This window comes from Capra hircus, chromosome 18 (genome assembly GCF_001704415.2).
Source record: "Capra hircus breed San Clemente chromosome 18, ASM170441v1, whole genome shotgun sequence".
Taxonomy (NCBI): domain Eukaryota; kingdom Metazoa; phylum Chordata; class Mammalia; order Artiodactyla; family Bovidae; genus Capra; species Capra hircus.
In genome coordinates this window covers 10021845-10042273 of record NC_030825.1, presented here as the reverse complement: position 1 = coordinate 10042273, position 20429 = coordinate 10021845, and the positions used below count along the sequence as shown (strand labels likewise).

The 20429-nt window shown below is 44.1% G+C and overlaps 1 protein-coding gene across 1 annotated transcript in view; it reads right to left on the bottom strand.

The window, feature by feature from the left end:
* The window catches only part of HSD17B2 (hydroxysteroid 17-beta dehydrogenase 2), a 99466-nt gene continuing 87703 nt past the window's right edge, over window positions 8667–20429 (bottom strand). The window contains exons 4-5 of the mRNA XM_005691832.3: window positions 16707–16844; window positions 8667–9111 (exon numbers count right to left, since the gene is read on the bottom strand). Coding sequence (XP_005691889.2) covers window positions 8750–9111; window positions 16707–16844 — 500 coding nt within the window. The 3' untranslated portion in view covers window positions 8667–8749. The remainder of the gene's footprint in view (window positions 9112–16706; window positions 16845–20429) is intronic.

The window sequence follows — 20429 nt, the reverse complement described above, 5'->3', positions numbered from 1 at the left end:
TATTGTCCTTATACATATTAGCCAGTCTTACAGTTTTATATCTTACTTAGCAACTAAATTCTAGCATCCTCCTATTATTTTAAGAGCACTGTATTTTTACATAGCAGTTTTCATATCCTCTCTGAAGCCAGCTCTGCCATCCTGCTGGTTCTCTCATTAATGAGTTAAATAAAACTTTGGGACATGCTTGCTGTGCATTTGTTTGAGATGTTGATATTTTCTAAAATTATTCCTTGACAGTATGGAAGGAGGCGGGAGGCAGCAGGAGTTATGAGCTCTTTGTTTCTGGCCTGGGGTCCAGAGGAAGAGACGGCTTTGAGGATGCTGCCTGCACAGCTTCCGTCCTGCAACTCACCTTAAGCTCTCCATCTGCCAGGTACCCAGCTCTGGAGACAGAGACGCACATATGTGTTAGCAGTTGCCTGCTTGGGCCACCCAGTTACCTAGTGATGAGAGAGATCATGTTGCCTTTCAACATTAGAGGAGATTTTAAAGATCTAATGAAATCCCATCAACCCCCTCCCCACCCCGCTCTTTTTTTTTTTTTTTTTTTTGGTCTTCATCTGGCCTCATCATACAGCATGTGGTATCTTTCTTCCCTGATCAGAGATCAAACCCACACCTCGTGCATCGGAAGCACAGAATCTCAACCACTGGACTACCCAGACCGTCCTGGAATCCCATCAACTTGATTCAAGGAAGTGATGTATCACCTCAAGCCCAGCTAAAAGAAGTGAACTTGAATAAAATCCATGTGGTCCAAAGCCCTCTCCACATCACAGCATCTTTCCTAATGCTCTGATGTGCCAGCTTTCCTTCCGTCAGGACCACAGCACCCTGTAATTAGCAATAGGGAGTAATAACATCTAATGCTTATTGTGTGCCTAATATCTCCAGGTGAATTCTAAGTACTTAATATAAACTGCAAGGAGATCCAGCCAGTCCATTCTGAAGGAGATCAGCCCTGGGATTTCTTTGGAAGGAATGATGCTAAAGCTGAAACTCCAGTACTTTGGCCACCTCATGCGACGAGTTGACTCAATGGAAAAGACTCTGATGCTGGGAGGGACTGGGGGCAGGAGGAAAAGCGGATGACAGAGGATGAGATGGCTGGATGGCATCACCGACTCGATGGACGTGAGTTTGAGTGAACTCCAGGAGTTGGTGATGGACAGGGAGGCCTGGCGTGCTGCGATTCATGGGGTCGCAAAGAGTCGGACACGACTGAGGGACTGAACTGAACTGAATATAAGCTAAATCACTCAATATGATAACCACTCTATAAGACAGGCATCATTAATTATCATACTCTCCATTTACAGAGGAAGGTACTGAGGCACTAAAAAAACAAGTAACTTCCCCCAAGATCTCACAGCTCATCAAAGGCATACCTGAGGTTTGAACGCTCAAAGAATTTATACTCTAACTGCTTCATAATAGGCTCCATTCACAAATTAGAAGTTGAAGATGTTCCTGGTGGTATTAGGATTAAGACCCCATGCTTCCAGTGGAGGGGGTCTGAGTTCCATCCCTGGTCAGGAAACTTAAGTTTGCACATGCTAAATGACACAGACCAGAAAAAAAAAAAAAAGACACTTCACAAATTCAACTTAAAAAGCTCAACTCTTGGGATAGTGAAAAAATTCTGGGGATGAAGAGTGGTAATAGTCACACAGTGTTGTAAATGTCCTTTATATGCCACTGAATTGTGTACTTAAAAGTGGTTAAAATGGTTAATTCATATGTTATGTATATTTTACCACAATTAAAAAAAAAATAAAACCTCAGTTTTACTACATACTAGCTGTATGACTTTGAGCAGATTAACTTTCTAAGCCTGATTTCCTACCTAAACATGGAGATGTTAATAAAGTGTGTGCATCATAGTGTTATTGTAAGGATTGACTTAGTTGATTAAATTGCTCAGCAGAATTCCTGGCGCATAGGAAGACAGAAATGATTGTTAGCTTTAAAAAAAAAAAAAAAGTAGAAATTCTTACCAGCAAGAGTAGGAAATGTGAATTTCACTGTTTATCTATGAAAGACTACCTTGTACTCTTGTGAGAGGAAGAAGTATTAGCCAACCACCAGTCATTCCACCGTCCAACCTCAACCTAGAAGGGACACACCAAGGGAGCCTCATCTCCACAGCCATTGTGCTCAGATGCAAAGAAAAGAAAACCACCCACCACTATCCTATGCTTGGGGGCCCTTCCTAAATGCTAGGCACCGGCTAAACCCCTTTGCATTATGATGCTACTGTCACAATCATTGTATGAGATTAGCATTACTGCTTGCTTCTTAGGAAAAAGAAGATCCCACAGATGCAGAGAGGTTCATCAGCTTGCTTAAGGTCACCCAGCTGCTGAACAGCAGACCCAAGATTTGAATCCACATCTATGCATCTTCGTCAGTTCTGACTATTATAACAAACCACCATAACAAAACAGCTTCAACAACAGGCCATTTATTTCTCACAGTTCTGGAGTGTGGCAAGTCCGAGATCAATATGCCAGCAGATCTGGTGTCTGCACAAGACCCACTTCTTGGTGTGCAGATGGACACCATCTTGTATCTTCACAGCAGGGAGAGAGAAAAGCAAGCTCTCTCCTTTCTTCTTCTAAGGGCACTAATCCCATCATGAGGGCTACACCCTCATGACCTAATTACCTCCCAAAGGCTCCACCTCCTAATACCACCACACGGTGGTGTAGGTTTTCAACATATGAATTGGAGGGGATGCATTAACACTCTGTAAAAAATAACTCCAAAATGCCCATACTATACCACCTTGCTGTTCTGCCACCAAGAATGTGATATGTTTGGAGCAATATTAACCAGAATTCAAAACACAAAACAAAAACAAATCCAAGTGAAGGAGGAGGAGAGGGTCATCCTTTGACTTTGAAACGGAAGAGACCAGAAGTCCTAGATGGAGCAAGAGAGGAGGAGAGGCCTATTGGGATGCTACACAAGAAGAAATATACACTCCATCCCTCTTTGTAGAGGGAGCATCCTTCTTGAGACCCAGGAAGACATGGGGCTGTGTTTTGGGAGCGAACCTTTGAAAGCTCTGTGATGATGATAAGGAGGAGAGGGAGATGATTACAATACTCATAGCTGCAAGTAACAGAAACAGAGTTGCTTTGTTTTGTTTTTAAATTTTTGGCTATGCTGCACAGCATGTGGGATCTTAGTTCCCCAATCAGGAATTGAACCCACCTCTCTGTAGTGGAAGCATGGAGTCTTAACCACTGGACCACCAGGGAAGTCCCAGAAACTGAGTTCTGACCTCTTTGAAAAAAAACAGGAGTTGATTCACTTAATCAAGGCAAGCCTGGAGAATAGATTGGAAAAAATAGAATAGATGAGACCAAGTGCCTCCAAAAGATTAAGAGACAGGAAACAGAACTGTCATTTGTAGGAGACCGCCACCATCACTCTTTTTATCCCTCAATCAACACCCCATATCGTAGGAAGGTCATATGTCTGTTCATGATGCCCAAGTCCTTGAGGCTAAGATTCTGGAAGAGACAGGTTTTAGACCTCTGGCTTCTATAACTGGAGGAAAAGCATTGCTTTCCACCAAGATCTCACACCTGGGGAGTAACTTCCAATAAGTGGATGCTTAAAAGCACAACGCCCCCCACGCCAAACCCCTGCCAAAAAATTCCAGTCATTGCAATGTCTATGATATATATTAATATTAATAGCCCTTTTATGATTTTTCCAGTCCCAGTATACTTGGATACTATAAATATTCAAGATGAAAGTGTAAATTTTGTGTTCATCAATGAAAATGTCTTGCATAAACACTTAAGTCTTACAAAAAAGTCCTACCCAGTCTAAAGAATAGCGCTTTCAGTTAGGACCTTCTCTGTATGGAATTACTTCATCTCGGACAGTACGGAGAGAGAGTACAGGACAAGTCAAAGAAAGAGGTTGCATGCTATCCAGCAGCGAATTATTACCTATTATCAAAACAGGCAGAAGAACAGAAAGCAGAACTAAACCAAATTATCTCTGTGGTAAAATTCCTAGGGCAATTACCAGAGGCCAGAACACTCTCATGTGGTTGAAAGAATTTGAGAAGAACAAATAATTGAGGACAGAAGTTTTGGGTTTCTTTGTTGCTCTTCCTGCTTCCCATGGTAAGCTGGGATTTTCACGTTAGTCATCTCCATATTTTGCAATATGATAAACAGGTTGTGCGATGAACCAGGACAGGGTGTCCTACCACACCAGACACGGTGTGCCTACCACTGTTCTTCTAGCCAAGTGTGATTTCACACTTGAATTTCTAGAATTGCCAGTGATCAGATGAAATCTTCGATCCCCACCATGGGGCCCAGAAAGAATTTTGTGTCACCTTTTCCCTGAGGGACATGCTCACAGATTTGGGGGCGTATTATGTGTGCTCTGTTGCTCAGCTATGTCTGACTCTCGGTGATCCCATGGACCATAGCCCACCAGGTTCCTCTGTTCACCGAGTTTTCCAGACAATAATACAGGAGTGGTTTGCCATTTCCTCCTCCAGAGGGTCTTCCTGACCCAGGGATCGAACCCGAGTCTCCCGCATCTCCTGCACTGCAGGCGGTTTCTTTACTGCTGAGCTACCAGGAAGCCCCCACAGACTTTGAGGATAAAATTCCAAAATAAATTTTAACAGAAATAATTGCTTTCTATGGAAGAGGGCCACTAAACCATAATATCACCTACCCTAACCTCCTTTATTTTTTTTCTTTAGTTTCATCCCTTTCTTCCTCTCCTGTGATATTGCAACATTGCCTATTTTCTCCATCAAGCATTATTTTACTCTTCAATTCTTCACTGAATTCCTCCTACAGTGTATATTTGTCAGGAACTAATTCTGCTGCAAAAGATAGAAACCCAACTCAAAATAGATTGAAGAAAATGTATCAGCTCACACCATTTGGAAATCAGTCCAAACAGTAGATATGCAGGTATAGCCAGATCAAGGGACTCAAACTATGTCATCACTCTTTGATTTTTCTTCATCATTCTGGTACACTATCCTCTTTATTCTCTACCAGATTCTCCTCTGTGGGGTCTAGAAGCTGCAGTTTAACATGGACCTTGCAGTTGGAAAGGATAGCGTTTTCCTCCCAGTGCCCATGAGCAAACCTCACACAGTCAGGAATCATGACTGGTTCTTGTGTGGTCGTGTGTCCACCTCTGAACCAATCACTGGATCCAAGAGTATACATTGATTGGCCAGCCTGGGTCACATGCCCACCCCTATGGTAGGGCTGTGAAGTCCCTTGAATGACCATCTCACTAAAATCCTCCGCCAAAGGAAAGCTAGGCAGGCAAAAGAATAAGCAACTTCAGACTACAAACGTATATTCAACCTTCACATTCATTCCCAACTTCCTTTCCTTTTGCTTCTTGTTTCTTGCTGTGGAATTCGGATCTGGATATTAAGCTGAGTCTCTGAAACACCCACCTGGTCCCGCCATGGACACCCTACACTTGAGATCCCAAGAGAAATATTGGCTTATAAGATAAATCAACAGAGAAACACTGTTTGGAACTTCTCTAGACCAAGTGTTCAGGGGTCCTGGGTCCCTGAGTGGACGTTTACGTGTGAGTTGGACTGGGGACTTTTACTGGGCAGGAGGTATCAACACCTCGTCAGAGCCATTTGCATGGAATTACTCTTCCTCAGAATTACATCATCCAGAATGGCATCCCAAAACACAGATATATCACCAGTATAATGAAACTCATGAAATTTAATGTTCCATTCAATAATGTAGTAAAGTTTATTTCCAGACCTTTATCAGCTCCCTATGTAATAAATCATATTTTCGCCACATGCTTTTTTCTGATTCCTCCCTCTTATCCTGGGTTGTGAGGATGGCCCTCTTCCCTCTGCCAGTATTGGGAAAATACAGAAAGTGAAGAGATAAATGGGGCATGGGTACGGGCTTGCATGCAATTTACATGTGATACTGTGTGCCCGGGTATTAAATGTACCTTGCATTGTGCCCTTAAACAGAAAGCAGAACCGGGGAAGATAAAATACTTTTTGCCAAGAGTCCTGTTGTTGAAATACCTGTTCGTTTTGCCTTCCCCTAAGAATATGACAAATACCCCAATATTGGGGCTTCCCTCTGCCATTAGCTCTTATTGTTTTATTGTAGTAAACCAGGAACATCAATTACTGTGCAGACATGGTCCAGACATGGTGTTTCGTGTCTAGTACTTGTCTGTCTTTTTTTCTGAGAACCTGTAGATATTGTTCTAAAATTGAAATATATCTAACTTACATGTTTTTAGAGTTTTTTAAATCTGGACCATTTTTAAAGTCTTCATTGCATTTATTACAGTATTGGTTTTGTTGTTTATGTTCTGGTTTCTTGACCATGAGGCACATGAGAACTTAAACCCACACCGCTGCACTGGAAGTCAAAGTCCTCACCATTAGATCTCCAGGGAAGTCCCTGAAATTTATTTTAATGCTTATTAGTACTTACAGGTAACTTAGCATCTTCTGGTTTAAAACAGGGTCTCCAGGTGACTGTGAAATAGAATTTCAGATCCCTTCCCCTACCATCTCTTTCTCTTTTGCTTGCCCTAATCCTCAGAGTCTGGGTCCATAGGAGCTGGTGTGTTTTCAAAGCACCAGGAAAACGGTGGTATCTCATCTTCACCGGCTTTTTGGTTGGGCTTCTCATCCTCACATCAGCCCCTAGCTCAAGTGGCCCCTGCTACAGCATTCCCCCAAACCACCCTACAGACACCCTGGGTCTTCATCCTGAAATTCTCTTCCTCTCTCCATGAGCCTCAGTGATGTTTCCAGACCTCCCACTTCCACCCAAACCCAAGGGGTCACGGCCAGAGCGGTGGTGAGAGGTGGTCAGTCTTTCTCCAACCAAATGGACTGCACTGTTTCTTTTCCCTCCGTTGTTGTTTCTTGCTGCTAAGTCGTGTCCATCTCTTTTGCGAACCCAAAAGATGGTCCTAAATCTCCATGGGGTTGAAAAACAGAAAAAGAACCTGCACAGTCTAGAAAGAAAATGAGACAAAGGGAGGTTTGCGATGAGCAAGGTGTCTGGATCTCTACTTCCCTCGTGTCAAGCTGGTTTTCTAGAAAGTTACTTTCCTGCCCCGTCTGTTCACCAGCTCCTCCCCTTTTACCTCTACCAAGTGAACTTGGCTGCACCTTCCTCAGTATCTCACGTTGCTCCCTTCAGCTGGGCTTCTGCAAGTAACGATGCTGGCTTTTCCATCCTGCATGCTCATATGGAGGCCGCAGGGATGGTTACCATGGACACCAAGCCAGCCAAAAGACCTCAGGGCCTGTGCTTGAGATGGGAGGCCTCATCCTGTTATCCCCCAGGCTCCTTGGGTAGAGGAAGGGAGAAGAAGGGCATGGACCACTGGTTATAGACAATGAATCCAACACCTTGGGTGCAGTGGCTGCAGTGAGACATCAGTGCACAGTGAGAAAGATTCCATTTCACTGTGGTCCCTGCCATTTCTTCCTCCTCTTCTCTCATCCTGCTGTTTTCTTTCTTCATCTCTCTTTCTCTCCCCCCTCCTGGTGGGCAGTGGAGTCCAACCTGGATTTCAATTCTAGCTCTGCCTTTTGCTAGCTGTGCGACAGTGATCGAGGAATTTAACTTCTCCGATACTTAATTCCCTTGCCTATTAAACAGGGGTGAAGATACCTACCTCCATTCTCTAATGAGAACTAGATGACAGAATGTCTGATATCTATCCAGGGCAAAGTTAACACCCAATTAATGCTCCCCATGGTGATCATGTCTCCCCTCCAGTAAGTCCTATTGAAACTATGCAACTCCGATTGGGACTCAAACCCATTGTCCTTTTTTTTTTTTTCAAATTTTTATTGACTATTTTTGGCTGCCTTGTGTCTTCATTGCTACACACGGGCTTCCCGTTGCAGTGGCTTCTCTTGCAGAGCACAGGCTGTAGTGAGCACAGGCTTCAGTAGTTGCAGCACATGGGTTTAGTTGCCCTGTGGCATCTCACGTGGGATCTTTCCAGACCAGGGATCAAAACCTGTGTCCTCTGCAATGGCAGGTGGATTCCCAACCACTGGACCACCAGGGAAGCCCCTCAAACCCACTGTATTTTAATTGAAATCACCCAGCTGGTCTCAGGACTTCATGAAGTTCGGGTTCTTTATGTCTCGTAGCAGAAGAGTGATAGGTAAAAAGTAGATTTATTGAGAGAGATATACGCTCCACAGACCGAGTGTGGGCCATCTCAAGAGGCTTGGAGAGCAGCCCTGAAATATGGGGCAGTCAGTGTTTACAGGCTGGGTGATTTCATAAGCTAACAGGTGAGTGGGAGGGTCACTCCAACTGTTTCGGGGAAGGGGTAAGGATTTTCAGGGATTGGAGCACAGCCCGCTTTCTGGCCTTTTATGATTGGCTTCAGAACTGCCCTGGCACCTATGAGTGTGTCATTTAGCTAATACATTGCGATGAGTGTCTAATGAGGCTCGATCCACTGGGAGTTGAATCTTCCAGCAACATAGGCCTAGTTGGTTCTAACCAGTTTTGGGGGTTTTTTTTGGGTCATATGCTCAATGGCGCAATCATTCTTTTAAAAGTTGTGACCTGCCCCCTTCCCTCCTGTCTCCCTATTCAACCAACAGAATTCACAGGGGCTGCAAGGTGGGAAACCACAACTTTAATGAGAAGCTTGAGATTTCTTTTTATTCCAAGACGTTTAACATTTTCCACTGAGTTGCCTACATAGCCTCATTCTCCCAGTTAGATGTGCTTAATACTCTTGGCATCTTCTTACCATAGCTATATATTTTTCTGCTAAGATAATCAAATATGCCAGTAGGGCTGAAGGAAGCAAAACAGAGCCATGGATAAGACAATTTCCCCGGCGCATAAAATGCAAAGGGGCTCTGAGCAGAGATGGCATGCCGAACGTCCAGGAGCACTGGGGAGATGTCCGGATCAGTGCAGGTTTTCATTAACCTGAGAAGACTACGTTCGCTGAGGATATAGTCCTGGCCGTAGTCCTCTTGCACTTCAGGGGAAAGGTTGTCCAGGACAGTTCTCTCCAGTGTCTCCCACATTTGACTCGTGCCTGAGATGTCTGAGATGCAAGAAGAAAAAAAAAAGAGAGGCTCAGATGCTGGGAAGGCCAGAACAGGCATGTCCTACCCTTAACTGGGAAGAAGGCTCTTGTGAATCGGCTTCTGTCGGGAAGGACATTCCCAAATGCTTTTTAAAGTAAGTGCTTTGATTTTTATTTTTTAAAGATTTTTGGATGTGGGTCATTTTTAAAGTCTCTACTGAATTTGTTACAGTATTGTTTCTGTTGTTGATGTTCTGATTTTTTTTTTTTTTTTTTTTTTTTTGGTCAGAGAGGCATGTGGAATCTTAGCTCCCCGACCAGGGATTGAACCCACACCCCCTGCATTGCAAGGTGAAGTCTTAACCACAGAACCTCCAGGGAAATCCTAAAGTATGTGCTTCATAATGGCAATTCTATTCTTTGAAACAGGCATACAGAACAGGGCACAGAGGACTAGGTTTCCACAAACTGAACAGCTCATGTAACCAGCAGCTAGACCAAGGAAAGGAAAGACCAGCCAAGGCTCCTTTCCCAGGAGCAACTGTTCCAATGAACAGAATAAAGTTTTGCCTGACTTTAGAAGCATGCGCACATGGGTAAATTATTGATCTGTTATACTATGATGGCCATTGAGGTTGTTTTCAATTTGAGGCTCTTACGAATAGTGTTGCCATAAACATTCTAGTACATATCTTTTCATGACTATTATATACAATATAAAATATAAAATATAATATATATATCATCTGTGCCAAGTCGCCTCAGTTGTGTCCAACTATTTGCAACCCTATGGACTGTGGCCAGCCAGGCCCCTCAATCCACTTTTAAAAATATAGCAGTAATGCCTGTGTATTAAGTTAAATCTATGACATTGGGAATTCCCCGGTAGCCTAGTGGTTGGAATTCCAGGTTTCCACTGCCATTGCCCAGGTTAAATCCTTGGTCAGGGAAGGTCCCAAAAGCCTTGCAGCCAAAAAAGAAAAAAAGTTAAAAAATAAATAATTTTGAACATGATTTTATCTATTTAATAAATATAACTTTCATTTTAAACAACACATTAAAATTGAACACATAATGATATGTGGTTAAATATATAACCATAATTTAATACAGAAGTAAATTCTTGCTTATTATAGAAAATTTAACAATATCTATGTGCTGTGCTGTGCTTAATAGCTCAGTCATGTCCAACTCTTTGTGACCCCATGGAGAACAGCCCACCAGGCTCCCCTCTCCATGGAATTCTCTAGGCAAGAATACTAGAGTGGGTTGTCATGCCCTCCTCTAGGGGATCTTCCCAACCCAGGATTGAACCCATGTCTCCCTCATTACAGGCCGACTCTTTACCATCTGAACCACCAGGGAAGCCCAAGAATACTGGAGTGGGTAACCTACCCCTTCTCTAGGGGATCTTCCTGACCCAGGAATCAAACCTGGGTCTCCTGCATTGCACACAGGTTCTTTACCAGCTGGGCTACCAGGGGAAGCCCAATAATATCTATGCTAAGTCGCTTCAGTCATGTCCCACCCTGTGTGACCCCATAGACAGCAGCCTACCAGGCTCCTCTGTCCCTGGGATTCTCCAGGCAAGAACACTGGAGTGGGGTGCCATTTCCTTCTCCAATGCATGAGAGTGAAAAGTGAAAGTTAAGTGGCTCAGTCGTGTCCGACTCTTCGCGACCCCATGGACTGCAGCCCGCCAGGCTCCTCCGTCCATGGGATTTTCCAGGCAAGTGTACTGGAGTGGGTTGCCATTTCCTTCTCCAAATAATATCTATATATTTACTTTAAAATATAATTTCAATGTCTGCTTATCATATAAATAATGAATACTAAGGAGACGCATATTTTTAAAAAATTAATTTCCTCTGAGGTCACTCACAGTTTTCTGTCATCTTACAGTCCCTCCTACTTCATGAACATATACATGTATGTTTGACTTCAGCTTAATTTCATTTCATTTGTGTTTTCACAAACAAAACACAGAAAGGATCATACTATATGTGTTTTCATTGGAAAACACATATAGTATGTATTTTTTTGTTTGTTTGCAGGTTTTGTTTTTGGTCGCCTTGCTTAGTAATAAATCGCAGACCTGCCTCCTAGTCAATGGCTCGAGGCTTAAACCAGAGCTGCAGAATTTTCCACCGAGCAGTTTTTAGTCACTGCTTCTCAATCAAAGGACGACACAGTTGTTCCTAGGTTTCCCCATTTCAGGCAGTGCTGCCATCAACAACCTTGCACAATATATCCTTTTGTTTTTCACCCTTTACTTCTTTTTTTCTTTTTTTAAATTAATTTTTATTTTTACTTTATCTTGCTTTACAATACTGTATTGGTTTTGCCATACATTGACATGCATCAGCCACAGGTGTACATGATTTCCCAATCCTGAACCCCCCTCCCACCTCCCACCCCATATCATCTCTCTGGATCATCCCCGTGCACCAGCCCCAAGCACCCTGTATCCTGTATCGAACATAGACTGGCGATTCGTTTCTTACCTGATAGTATACCTGTTTCAACGCCATTCTCCAAAATCATCCCACCCTCTCCCTCTCCCACAGAGTCCAAAAGTCTGTTCTATACATCTGTGTCTCTTTTGCTGTCTCGCATGCAGGGTTATCGTTACCATCTTTCTAAATTCCGTATATATGCATTAGTATACTGTATAGGTGTTTTTCTTTTTGGCTTACTTCACTCTGTATAATCGGCTCCAGTTTCATCTACCTCATTAGAACTGATTCAAATGTATTCTTTTTAATGGCTGAGTAATATTCCATTGTGTATATGTACCACAGCTTTCTTATCCATTCGTCTGCTGATGGACATCTAGGTTGCTTCCATGTCCTGGCTATTCTAACCAGTGCTGCGATGAACATTGGGGTACCCATGTCTCTTTCAATTCTGGTTTCCTCGGTGTGTATGCCCAGCAGTGGGATTGCTGGGTCATAAGGCAGTTCTATTTGCAGTTTTTTAAGGAATCTCCACACTGTTCTCCATAGTGGCTGTACTAGTTTGCATTCCCACCAACAGTGTAAGAGGGTTCCCTCTTCTCCACACCCTTTCCAGCATTTATTGATTGTAGACTTTTGGATCGCTGCCATTCTGATTGGTGTGAAATGGTACCTCATTGTGGTTTTGATTTGCATTTCTCTGATAATGAGTGACGTTGAGCATCTTTTCATGTGTTTGTTAGCCATCTGTGTGTCTTCTTTGGCGAAATGTCTATTTAGTTCTTTGGCCCATTTTTTGATTGGGTCATTTATTTTTCTGGACTTGAGCTGCATAAGTTGCTTGTATATTTTTGAGATTAGTTGTTTGTCCATTGCTTCATTTGCTATCATTTTCTCCCATTCTGAAGGCTGTCTGTTCACCTTGCTTATAGTTTCCTTTGTTGTGCAGAAGCTTTTAAGTTTAATTAGATCCCATTTGTTTATTTTTGCTTTTATTTCCAATATTCTGGGAGGTGGATCATAGAGGATCCTGCTGTGATTTATGTCGGAGAGTGTTTTGCCTATGTTCTCCTCTAGGAGTTTTATAGTTTCTGGTCTTACGTTTAGATCTTTAATCCATTTTGAGTTTATTTGTGTGTATGGTGTTAGAAAGAGATCTAGTTTCATTCTTTTACAAGTGGTTGACCAGTTTTCCCAGCACCACTTGTTAAAGAGATTGTCCTCACCCTTTACTTCTTTAGGCTACTGTCCCCAGAGGGTAATGATCTGGTCAAAAAACAGGTATATTTTGAATTTTAATAGCTACTGCCAGATTACTTTCCAGAAAGGTTGTAGCGACCCACACTCCCTCCTGCAAAGCGTGTGGTTGCACAGGAGTTGCTGTGGGGGTGAATCTTGTTTGCCAGCCTGGGTGACTCCTGGATAGCAGAACAGTGAGGGAGCCTGGCTAGCCCAGTTATACTCAAGGAAATGCAAAGAGGGTTTCAATCGCTCATTTGTTTTCATGAAGACATGACACCCTGACACCCATACTTAAAGAAATGATTACCCTGACAGTTACCACTCTGGGGGCTTCTTTGGCTTGGAAAACATGTTTGCACGAACTATCGTTCCTCCAGCTGCTTCTTCCCTAGTCTCTGCTCTCACAGACTAGGGGGTTTCTTTTCCTCTCCACTTCTTCCCTCTCTGGACATCACATGGACATTCTAATCATTCTTGCACCTGCCCTGCCCACAATCCCCAAAGCTATGTTTATTGATGACAAAGCCACCAGCCTTTGATCAAACTTCATCTGCCTCTTCTGACACACAGTTGCCCTTCCCCTACCATTTTGAGGCCATACACAATAAAGCTGTTAAGATGACCTGGTTCCAAATCCAAACACTAGCTCATCTCAGCTCTGGCTGAGAAATTCCTTAACTCCTGAGCCTCAGTTTTCTGCCTACGAAATGGCACTATCATGATGCCTGCCTCGTGTATGCTCAGTGGCTCAGTCCTGTCGCGTCTTTGTGACCCCCGTGGACTGTAGCCCACCCAGCTCCTCCTTCCGTGGGATTTCCCAGGCAGGAATACTGGACTGGGTTGTCATTTCCTTTTCCAGGGGACCACATAAAATCTTAAAATGTGCTTGGAGTGCAAAATGTTCTAGCTATTTTTATTGCAAGGGACCCCTAAAATTTGATGCCTCCTTGAATGTCTTCAGAAATCGTGTGTTCCTAAAGATCCCTTTTCTCATCTCCCAATTCAAATGTCATTCTCCAAACATAAGTCCTCAGCCCTCTACCATCTGGCCTCTTGCCTTTAGAGAGCTTTATTTTTCATTTTATTTATTCTTTTCAGCCCCACTGTGTAGCATGCGGTGGGATCTTCCCTGTGATCAGGGACTGAACCCCAGCCCCCGCCATGGAAGCATGGAGTCCCAAGCACTGGACTGCCAGTGAAGTGAAGGGAAGGGAAAGTTGCTCAGTCGTGTCCAACTCTGGGAGACCCCATGGACTCTACAGTCCCTGGGATTTTCCAGGCCAGAATACTAGAGTTGGTAGCCTTTCCCTCTCCAGAGGATTTTCCCAACCCAAGAATTGAACCCAGGTCTCCTACATTGCAGACAGATTCTTTACCAGCTGAGCCATGAGGGAAGCCCAAGAATACTGGAGTGGGTAGCCTACCCCTCCTCTAACAGATCTTCCTGACCCAGGAATCAAACCAGGGTCTCCTGCACGACAGGCAGATTCTGAGCTATCAGGAAAGCCCACTGGGCCACCAGGGAAGTCCCCAAATGTCAGCTTTAAATTGAGAGCCGCTTAGTTTATGATATAAAAGAACCAGACACTACAACAAGGGATCTGATTTCTAATTCCCCACCATTGTGGTGTCATAGACGTCCATGCTGGAATATCTGTTACCCACCCTACAGCTGTGTCCTCGCCTGGTGAATGATGTCGATTAAACCTACCCCTCAGGGCTATGATGTAAATTAAGACATATACAGAAAGGATGGGAGTAAAATTGGAATCATAATTAAGGGAACAATTTAGAATTATCCAGTAAAGTTGAAGATAATGAAAATCTATGATCCAGTCATCCCATTCCTGGGTATGTGTCGTAGGAAAAATCACAGACACACACACATACACCACAGTATGTGAGCCAGGAGCGCCACAGAATTGTTCACAATTGTCCCAAGAAGAAAGAAAGAAAGAAGAAAAAGTTGCTCAGTCATGTCTTTGCAACCCCATGAGCTGTGTAGCCTGCCAGGCTACTCGGTCCATGGAATTCTCCAGTCTAGAATACTGGAGTGGGCAGACATTCCCCTCTCCAGGGGATCTTTTCAACCCAGGGATCAAACCCAGATCTCCTGCATTACAGCCAGATTTTTTACCATCTAAGCCACCAGGGAAGTTCAAAGCAACCCAAATATCCCATTGAGAGTAGAAAAATTTGTGGCATATTCACAGAATATGACACAGCAACGAAAATGGATGAACTACAGACAGCTATGCAGAGCACAGAAGAATTGTGAAAACATAATATTTTGTGAGAAAAGACAGACACAAAAGATTACATACATGTTGATTCCGTTCAAAGCTCAAAAACTACTAAAGGCAAACTATTGTTTGAGGATGCAGGCATGTGTGGAACACTGTCAAGAACAGCAAATAAACAATTGTTAGAGAAGGTACAGGGGGTTAAATGTTGTGGGAGGAGAGAGCCAAAAGTGGAGAGGACCGTATGGGGGCTTCTGGGAGCTGGAAATGTTTTGGTTTTTGATCTGGATGTTAAGTGCGCGAGTTTCTACAACAATTTACTAAACTGTGTATATGTGATATTTTTCTCAGTTTAAAAAAGAAGATCAACAGCATCGAGAAGGAATGTATGGAAAATGGCTAGTGCCCGATAAGAGCAGCTGCCCCCAAATGCTAGCGACGACAGTTTCACTGGGTCCTTGAAACAGTCGCTTAATTGCAGGGCTGCTGTCTGGTCCGTAGTGCATCTTACATCTCTGTGTTAGAAGTTTACGTGGGCTGTGTCACCAAGCCCCCAAACCCCCTGCCAGCTCACCATTCTCCCCTTCTCCACTAGCTGTCAGGCAGCTCTCCTCGCGCTGTCTCCCAGGCTGTCACATTTGGCATCGTCTCCGCCCCATCCTCCTTCCCCATCAACACCCCTCGACTCTTCTCCCCACCCAGAGAGTCCCTAAGCTGAAAACCCCTCCCCAGACTTCACCTCCCCTCCACTCCTACACTTCTGGTCCCACCTCTCAACCCAGATGGGCCACGTGTCTTTCCCCAGGTTTCCATCCCAGATGAACCATTTCCCCATCTTCTGGCTCCTCCTGGACAGCCCTGGGAGACTCCTGGCTGCCAAATACCTCAAGACAAAGTTCTGCTTTCCTTTCCAATTTACATCTGGTGCGTTTGAGTTAATATTCAGACCTCTAGGGTTTGTTCTTTAGAGTGTTAGGCATCCCTCTCCCAGTGTGTGGTTTTTTATTAGACATGTTCTTTTACATCCTTGCTTAAATCACCAATTAAATGTTTGATGGCCCAGAACTAAGGACTCAGCCATGAGGGGTCATTTGCCTCTCCCTAGAGTCCAGAAATTCAGCAAGAGGAGAAGAAAGGACAGCCATCTCCTCCCGGGGTAGAAGGAGGCAGATCATATCCATATCCTCCAGAGAGGATGAGGTGGTGTTTGCAAAAATACATGACATCAATATAATTCGTGGGTGTGAGGAGGCAGGGGAGCAACTATACATTGCCAAGCTGGGCACTCGGCCATCAGTGCTTGAAAGAGGGGCTTCCCAGTTGGCACTAGTGGTAAAGAACCCACCTGCCAATGCAGGAAAAGTGAGAGATGGGGGTTTGATCCCTGGGTCAGGAAGAGTTTCTGGAGGAGGGCATGGCAACCCACGCCAGTATTCTTGCCTGCGGAATCCCATGGACAGAGGGGCCTAGCGGGCTGCAGTCCCCAGGGTCACAAAGAGTCGGATGCAACTGAAGTGACTGAGCGTGCATACTCGCTTAAGAAAGGCCCACCCATCCCAACCCTATTTTGGTCCACCGCTAATAGGTTTGATTTGACCTCTGTCAGAACAGAACCTCTGTCAGAATCTCTTCCAGAGTGAACACTTCAGAGCTCTTGGGCTCAGACACCTACTTGTTTTGAAGCCTCCGGGCTGGATGACAGAGACTTTAACTCCCCATTTGGACAGCTCTTGTCGAAGGATTGATGAAAACATGATCAGAGCTGCCTTGGATGAGCCATAAGCTGCCATCTTCTGCATTGGAACCCCTCCTAGGGAACGACGAGAGGAAGAAAAAAAAATCAGGTCTGAGGTTTTCATTTGTTCATCCACTAAGTTTTTAGATGGCACCTACTTCATGCCAGGAGCTGGTATCAGCAATGACTAAGGCAGACAAAGGAAGACAAGGGCCCCCGGTACCCAGGTGAGCGTGTGTTCCTGGTCACGCTGTTGTCCGGCTTCCTCTGCGTCTGCTTTCCACAGCTGTTCCATCACAGCTGGTCCAGTGACAAACCAAGTGTAAGGCTCAGTCCCTCCCAGCAATTAAGTGAATGTAATAAACAGCGTCTGCCCAACCTCTGGCCTTCCGGTTTGGCCAACCTACGTTCTGAGGTCCTGGGTGGACATATGTTGGGGGAAGGAGGGGTAGAATGGGCACCGTTCACTCCATTACTGTACTTGTACTTGGGCTTAACACATTGCCGCAAGGAGTAACAGACACCACAGGGAACTGCGGGACATCTCTGTAAGAGGGTATGACCCGTCAGAATGGCCATCATCAAAAAGACTCTAAGTAATAAATGCTGCAGAGAGAGTTTGGAGAAAAGGGAACCCAATTTCTGTGGACAGTGACTGCAGCCATGAAATGAAAAGATGCTTGCTCCTGGGAAGAAAATTGCAGCCCAGCAAAACTGGGGGGCAGGGAACATAGGCATTGAAGAGATACCTAGAAGAGCTAATATCAATTAGCATTATTCTTCTTACATGATTATTAAAGCTCTGGTCTAGGATTCCCCTGATGATCCAGCTGTTAAGACCCCATGCTTCCAGTGCAGAGGGTTCAGGTTTGACCCCTGGTGGGGAACCTAAGATCTCACAGGCCAGGCGGTGCAGTCAAATAAAAAAATTTTTTTAATAAATCTTTGGTCTGGCTCACATAACTTACTTTTGGGAAACACTCTCCCTTATCCCTCTGTCTTTGCAGAAAGGCCGTCAGTCAGAAGTACTGTCATCATTAAGACAGGCCGACTGGCCAATCATGATCTTGCATCCCCTGGCTATGGAGACTGGGTTGGGGCTGTGCATGTGACTTCAACTGAGCAGAGTCCTGATATAGATTGTGGAAGGGAGATAGCTTTATCATTTATTCCTGGATATCTACATGTGATAATGGTGAAATATCAGAACTCCTGGGGCTGTTTAGGTCACCACCTCACAGAAGGTAAGCATACGAAAGTGGTGACAAGCGAGTTCAGGAAGCTAGAGGTGGAGGGTTGTGGACTGAAACGGAGATGGAGCTGGGGGAAGAGTTATGATGACCTTGAAGCTTGTTTGTAACTGTCAGTGAGCTCATAAACTCCTACTTCCTTCTTTAAGTTCCTTTGAGGTTTGGCCCTGTCACTTAAAAGAAAGAGTCCTGAAGTTTAACTAATGCAATTTCAATACAGAATCTGGCATCAAATATTAAGCTCTGATTCCTGCTTGCCACATATTTAAGCTGCTTCTTATTGAAGTGATTAAATTAAGAGTTCAAAATCCAGTTCCTTCCTTTGACCCGTGAGAAGGGCCAAAGAAGCTAAAGCAACTTGTTCAAACTCTCAACCCAGTTTGGACAGTTAGACTTGTCATTTCTTCACAGTTTTTAGAGATGAGGTATGCGTGGCCAGCTGGAAGGCAGGTTAGCAGAGGGCAGCAGTTAAGGGCTGGCTTCTGGAGCCAACTGTGCCTGTGTTCAAAGTCAGTTAAAGTTAGGAAAACCAGTTCATGTTTATGCACCTGTCTTTTGATCTGTAAACTAGGAATAAGGGTAATACGTGTATCACAGGATGGTTGTGAAAGCTGAGTGAGTGTTTGGTACAAAACAGGCTCCCTAATAGACCTTCCTGTTATTTGCCCAGGCACTGGGTTGTTTGAAAGCTCCCTCAGGTGATTACAGCGGTCAGATTTGGTTGTTAAATGCTTCTCAAGAACATCTCTGAATTTTTTCCATTTATTTCTGTCTTCTGGACGTGTAAATGTTAATACAGCTTGGGACCTGGGGAAACCGAGGTTTATGTTTCAGTTGTAGAAGTTGTGACTCAGAAGTTGGATAGTGACCTGGCATTGTTGTCTTATCTTTGATCTAAGTCTCAGAGATTTGGGTGGGGGCAGGGGGAGGGCAGGGGTAAGGTATGTTGTGTTTCAAGAGTCTGAAATTAAATCTAAGGCTATGCTGGAAGGAAGTGTTTCTTGCTTACATGTTTGGTTTTGATTGGTCTTGAGCTGTATGTGCCTTGGTCAAAATATATTTCCCTTAAATTATGTTGACTGAAAGCATATCTTAAAATGCATTCTGTATGATTCCATCTATATTACATTCTTGAAATAAAATTATACAGATGGAGAATAGATTCGTGGTCGCCAGAAGTTGGAGCGAGAGTGTGGATATGGTCCTGAAAGGAATAGCTCAGGGGATCCTTTTGCTGAAACATTCTGTATTTTGATTCTGTTGGTGGTTTTAGAAATCTATGCATATGATGAAACTGCACAGAATTACACACACACACATAAATGGGTGCAGATAAAACTGATGAAGTCTGAATAAGCTCTGTGCATGGTACTGATGGTTTTGATGTCACACTATAATTACGCAAAATGTTATCTTTAGGGAAGGCTGAGTGAAGGGCCAACAGGACTTCCCTGTACATTTCCTTGCAGCTTCCTAAGAGTCTATACTTATTTCGAAATAAAAAAATTTTTAAGGCATACTCTATTTAAGACATCTCAGGGAAAGAAAATTGCCTAGCTCCCATGTAGGTCTTTGGATGTACCAAGATCATAAGGTCTGTTAACATTTTGGTAAATAAAACTAAAAATTTAGGTGTTTTTTTTTACGCTTGTCATTGGAGGCCCCTGGATTTCCCTGGTGTCTCAGTGGTAAAGAATCCGCCTGCCAATGCAGGAGATGTGGGTTTGATCCCTGGGTTGGGAAGATCTCCTGGAGAAGGAAATGGCAACCCACTCCAGTATTCTTGCCTAGAGAATCGCATGGACAGAGGAGCCTGGCAGGCTACAGTCCATGGGATTGCAAAAGAGTTAGACATGATTTAGCAACTAAATAACAACAAATAGGAAGCCCCCAAATCAAGGTCTGGCTAATCTGAAACCTAAAAGATGAGCCCCCTAAGCACACCAAGAGTGTGAAACGTTTCTGCTGAGGCTGCAAGCAAATTTAAAGTGACAGTGCACTTGTTTGTCACTCCATCCCACATGCACCCCCATCACAATCGAGGCTAATGCGAAAGCAAAGCCTTGCCCTTAGAGGGATACTCGCTTAAGAGATACTAAAATTGAATGCTGGGGTTCCTGTCAATGGATGCTAAGCAGCCAGCACTGGTAAACTGCCCAGAATACGGGGTGAGCTGTTATTAAGCAACTTAATGGAGCACCCAGGCAACAACGGAACGTGTTCTAACCATCTGCAGACAAACCTGCGGGCTACTTTGCTGCTGCTGCGGTTGCTTAGTTGCTAAGTCATGTCTAATGTTTTGCGACCCCTTGGACTGTAGCCCACCAGGCTCCTCTGTCTATGGAATCTTCCAGGCAAGAATACTGGAGTGGGTTGCCCTTTCCTCCTTCAGGGGATCTTCCCGACCCTG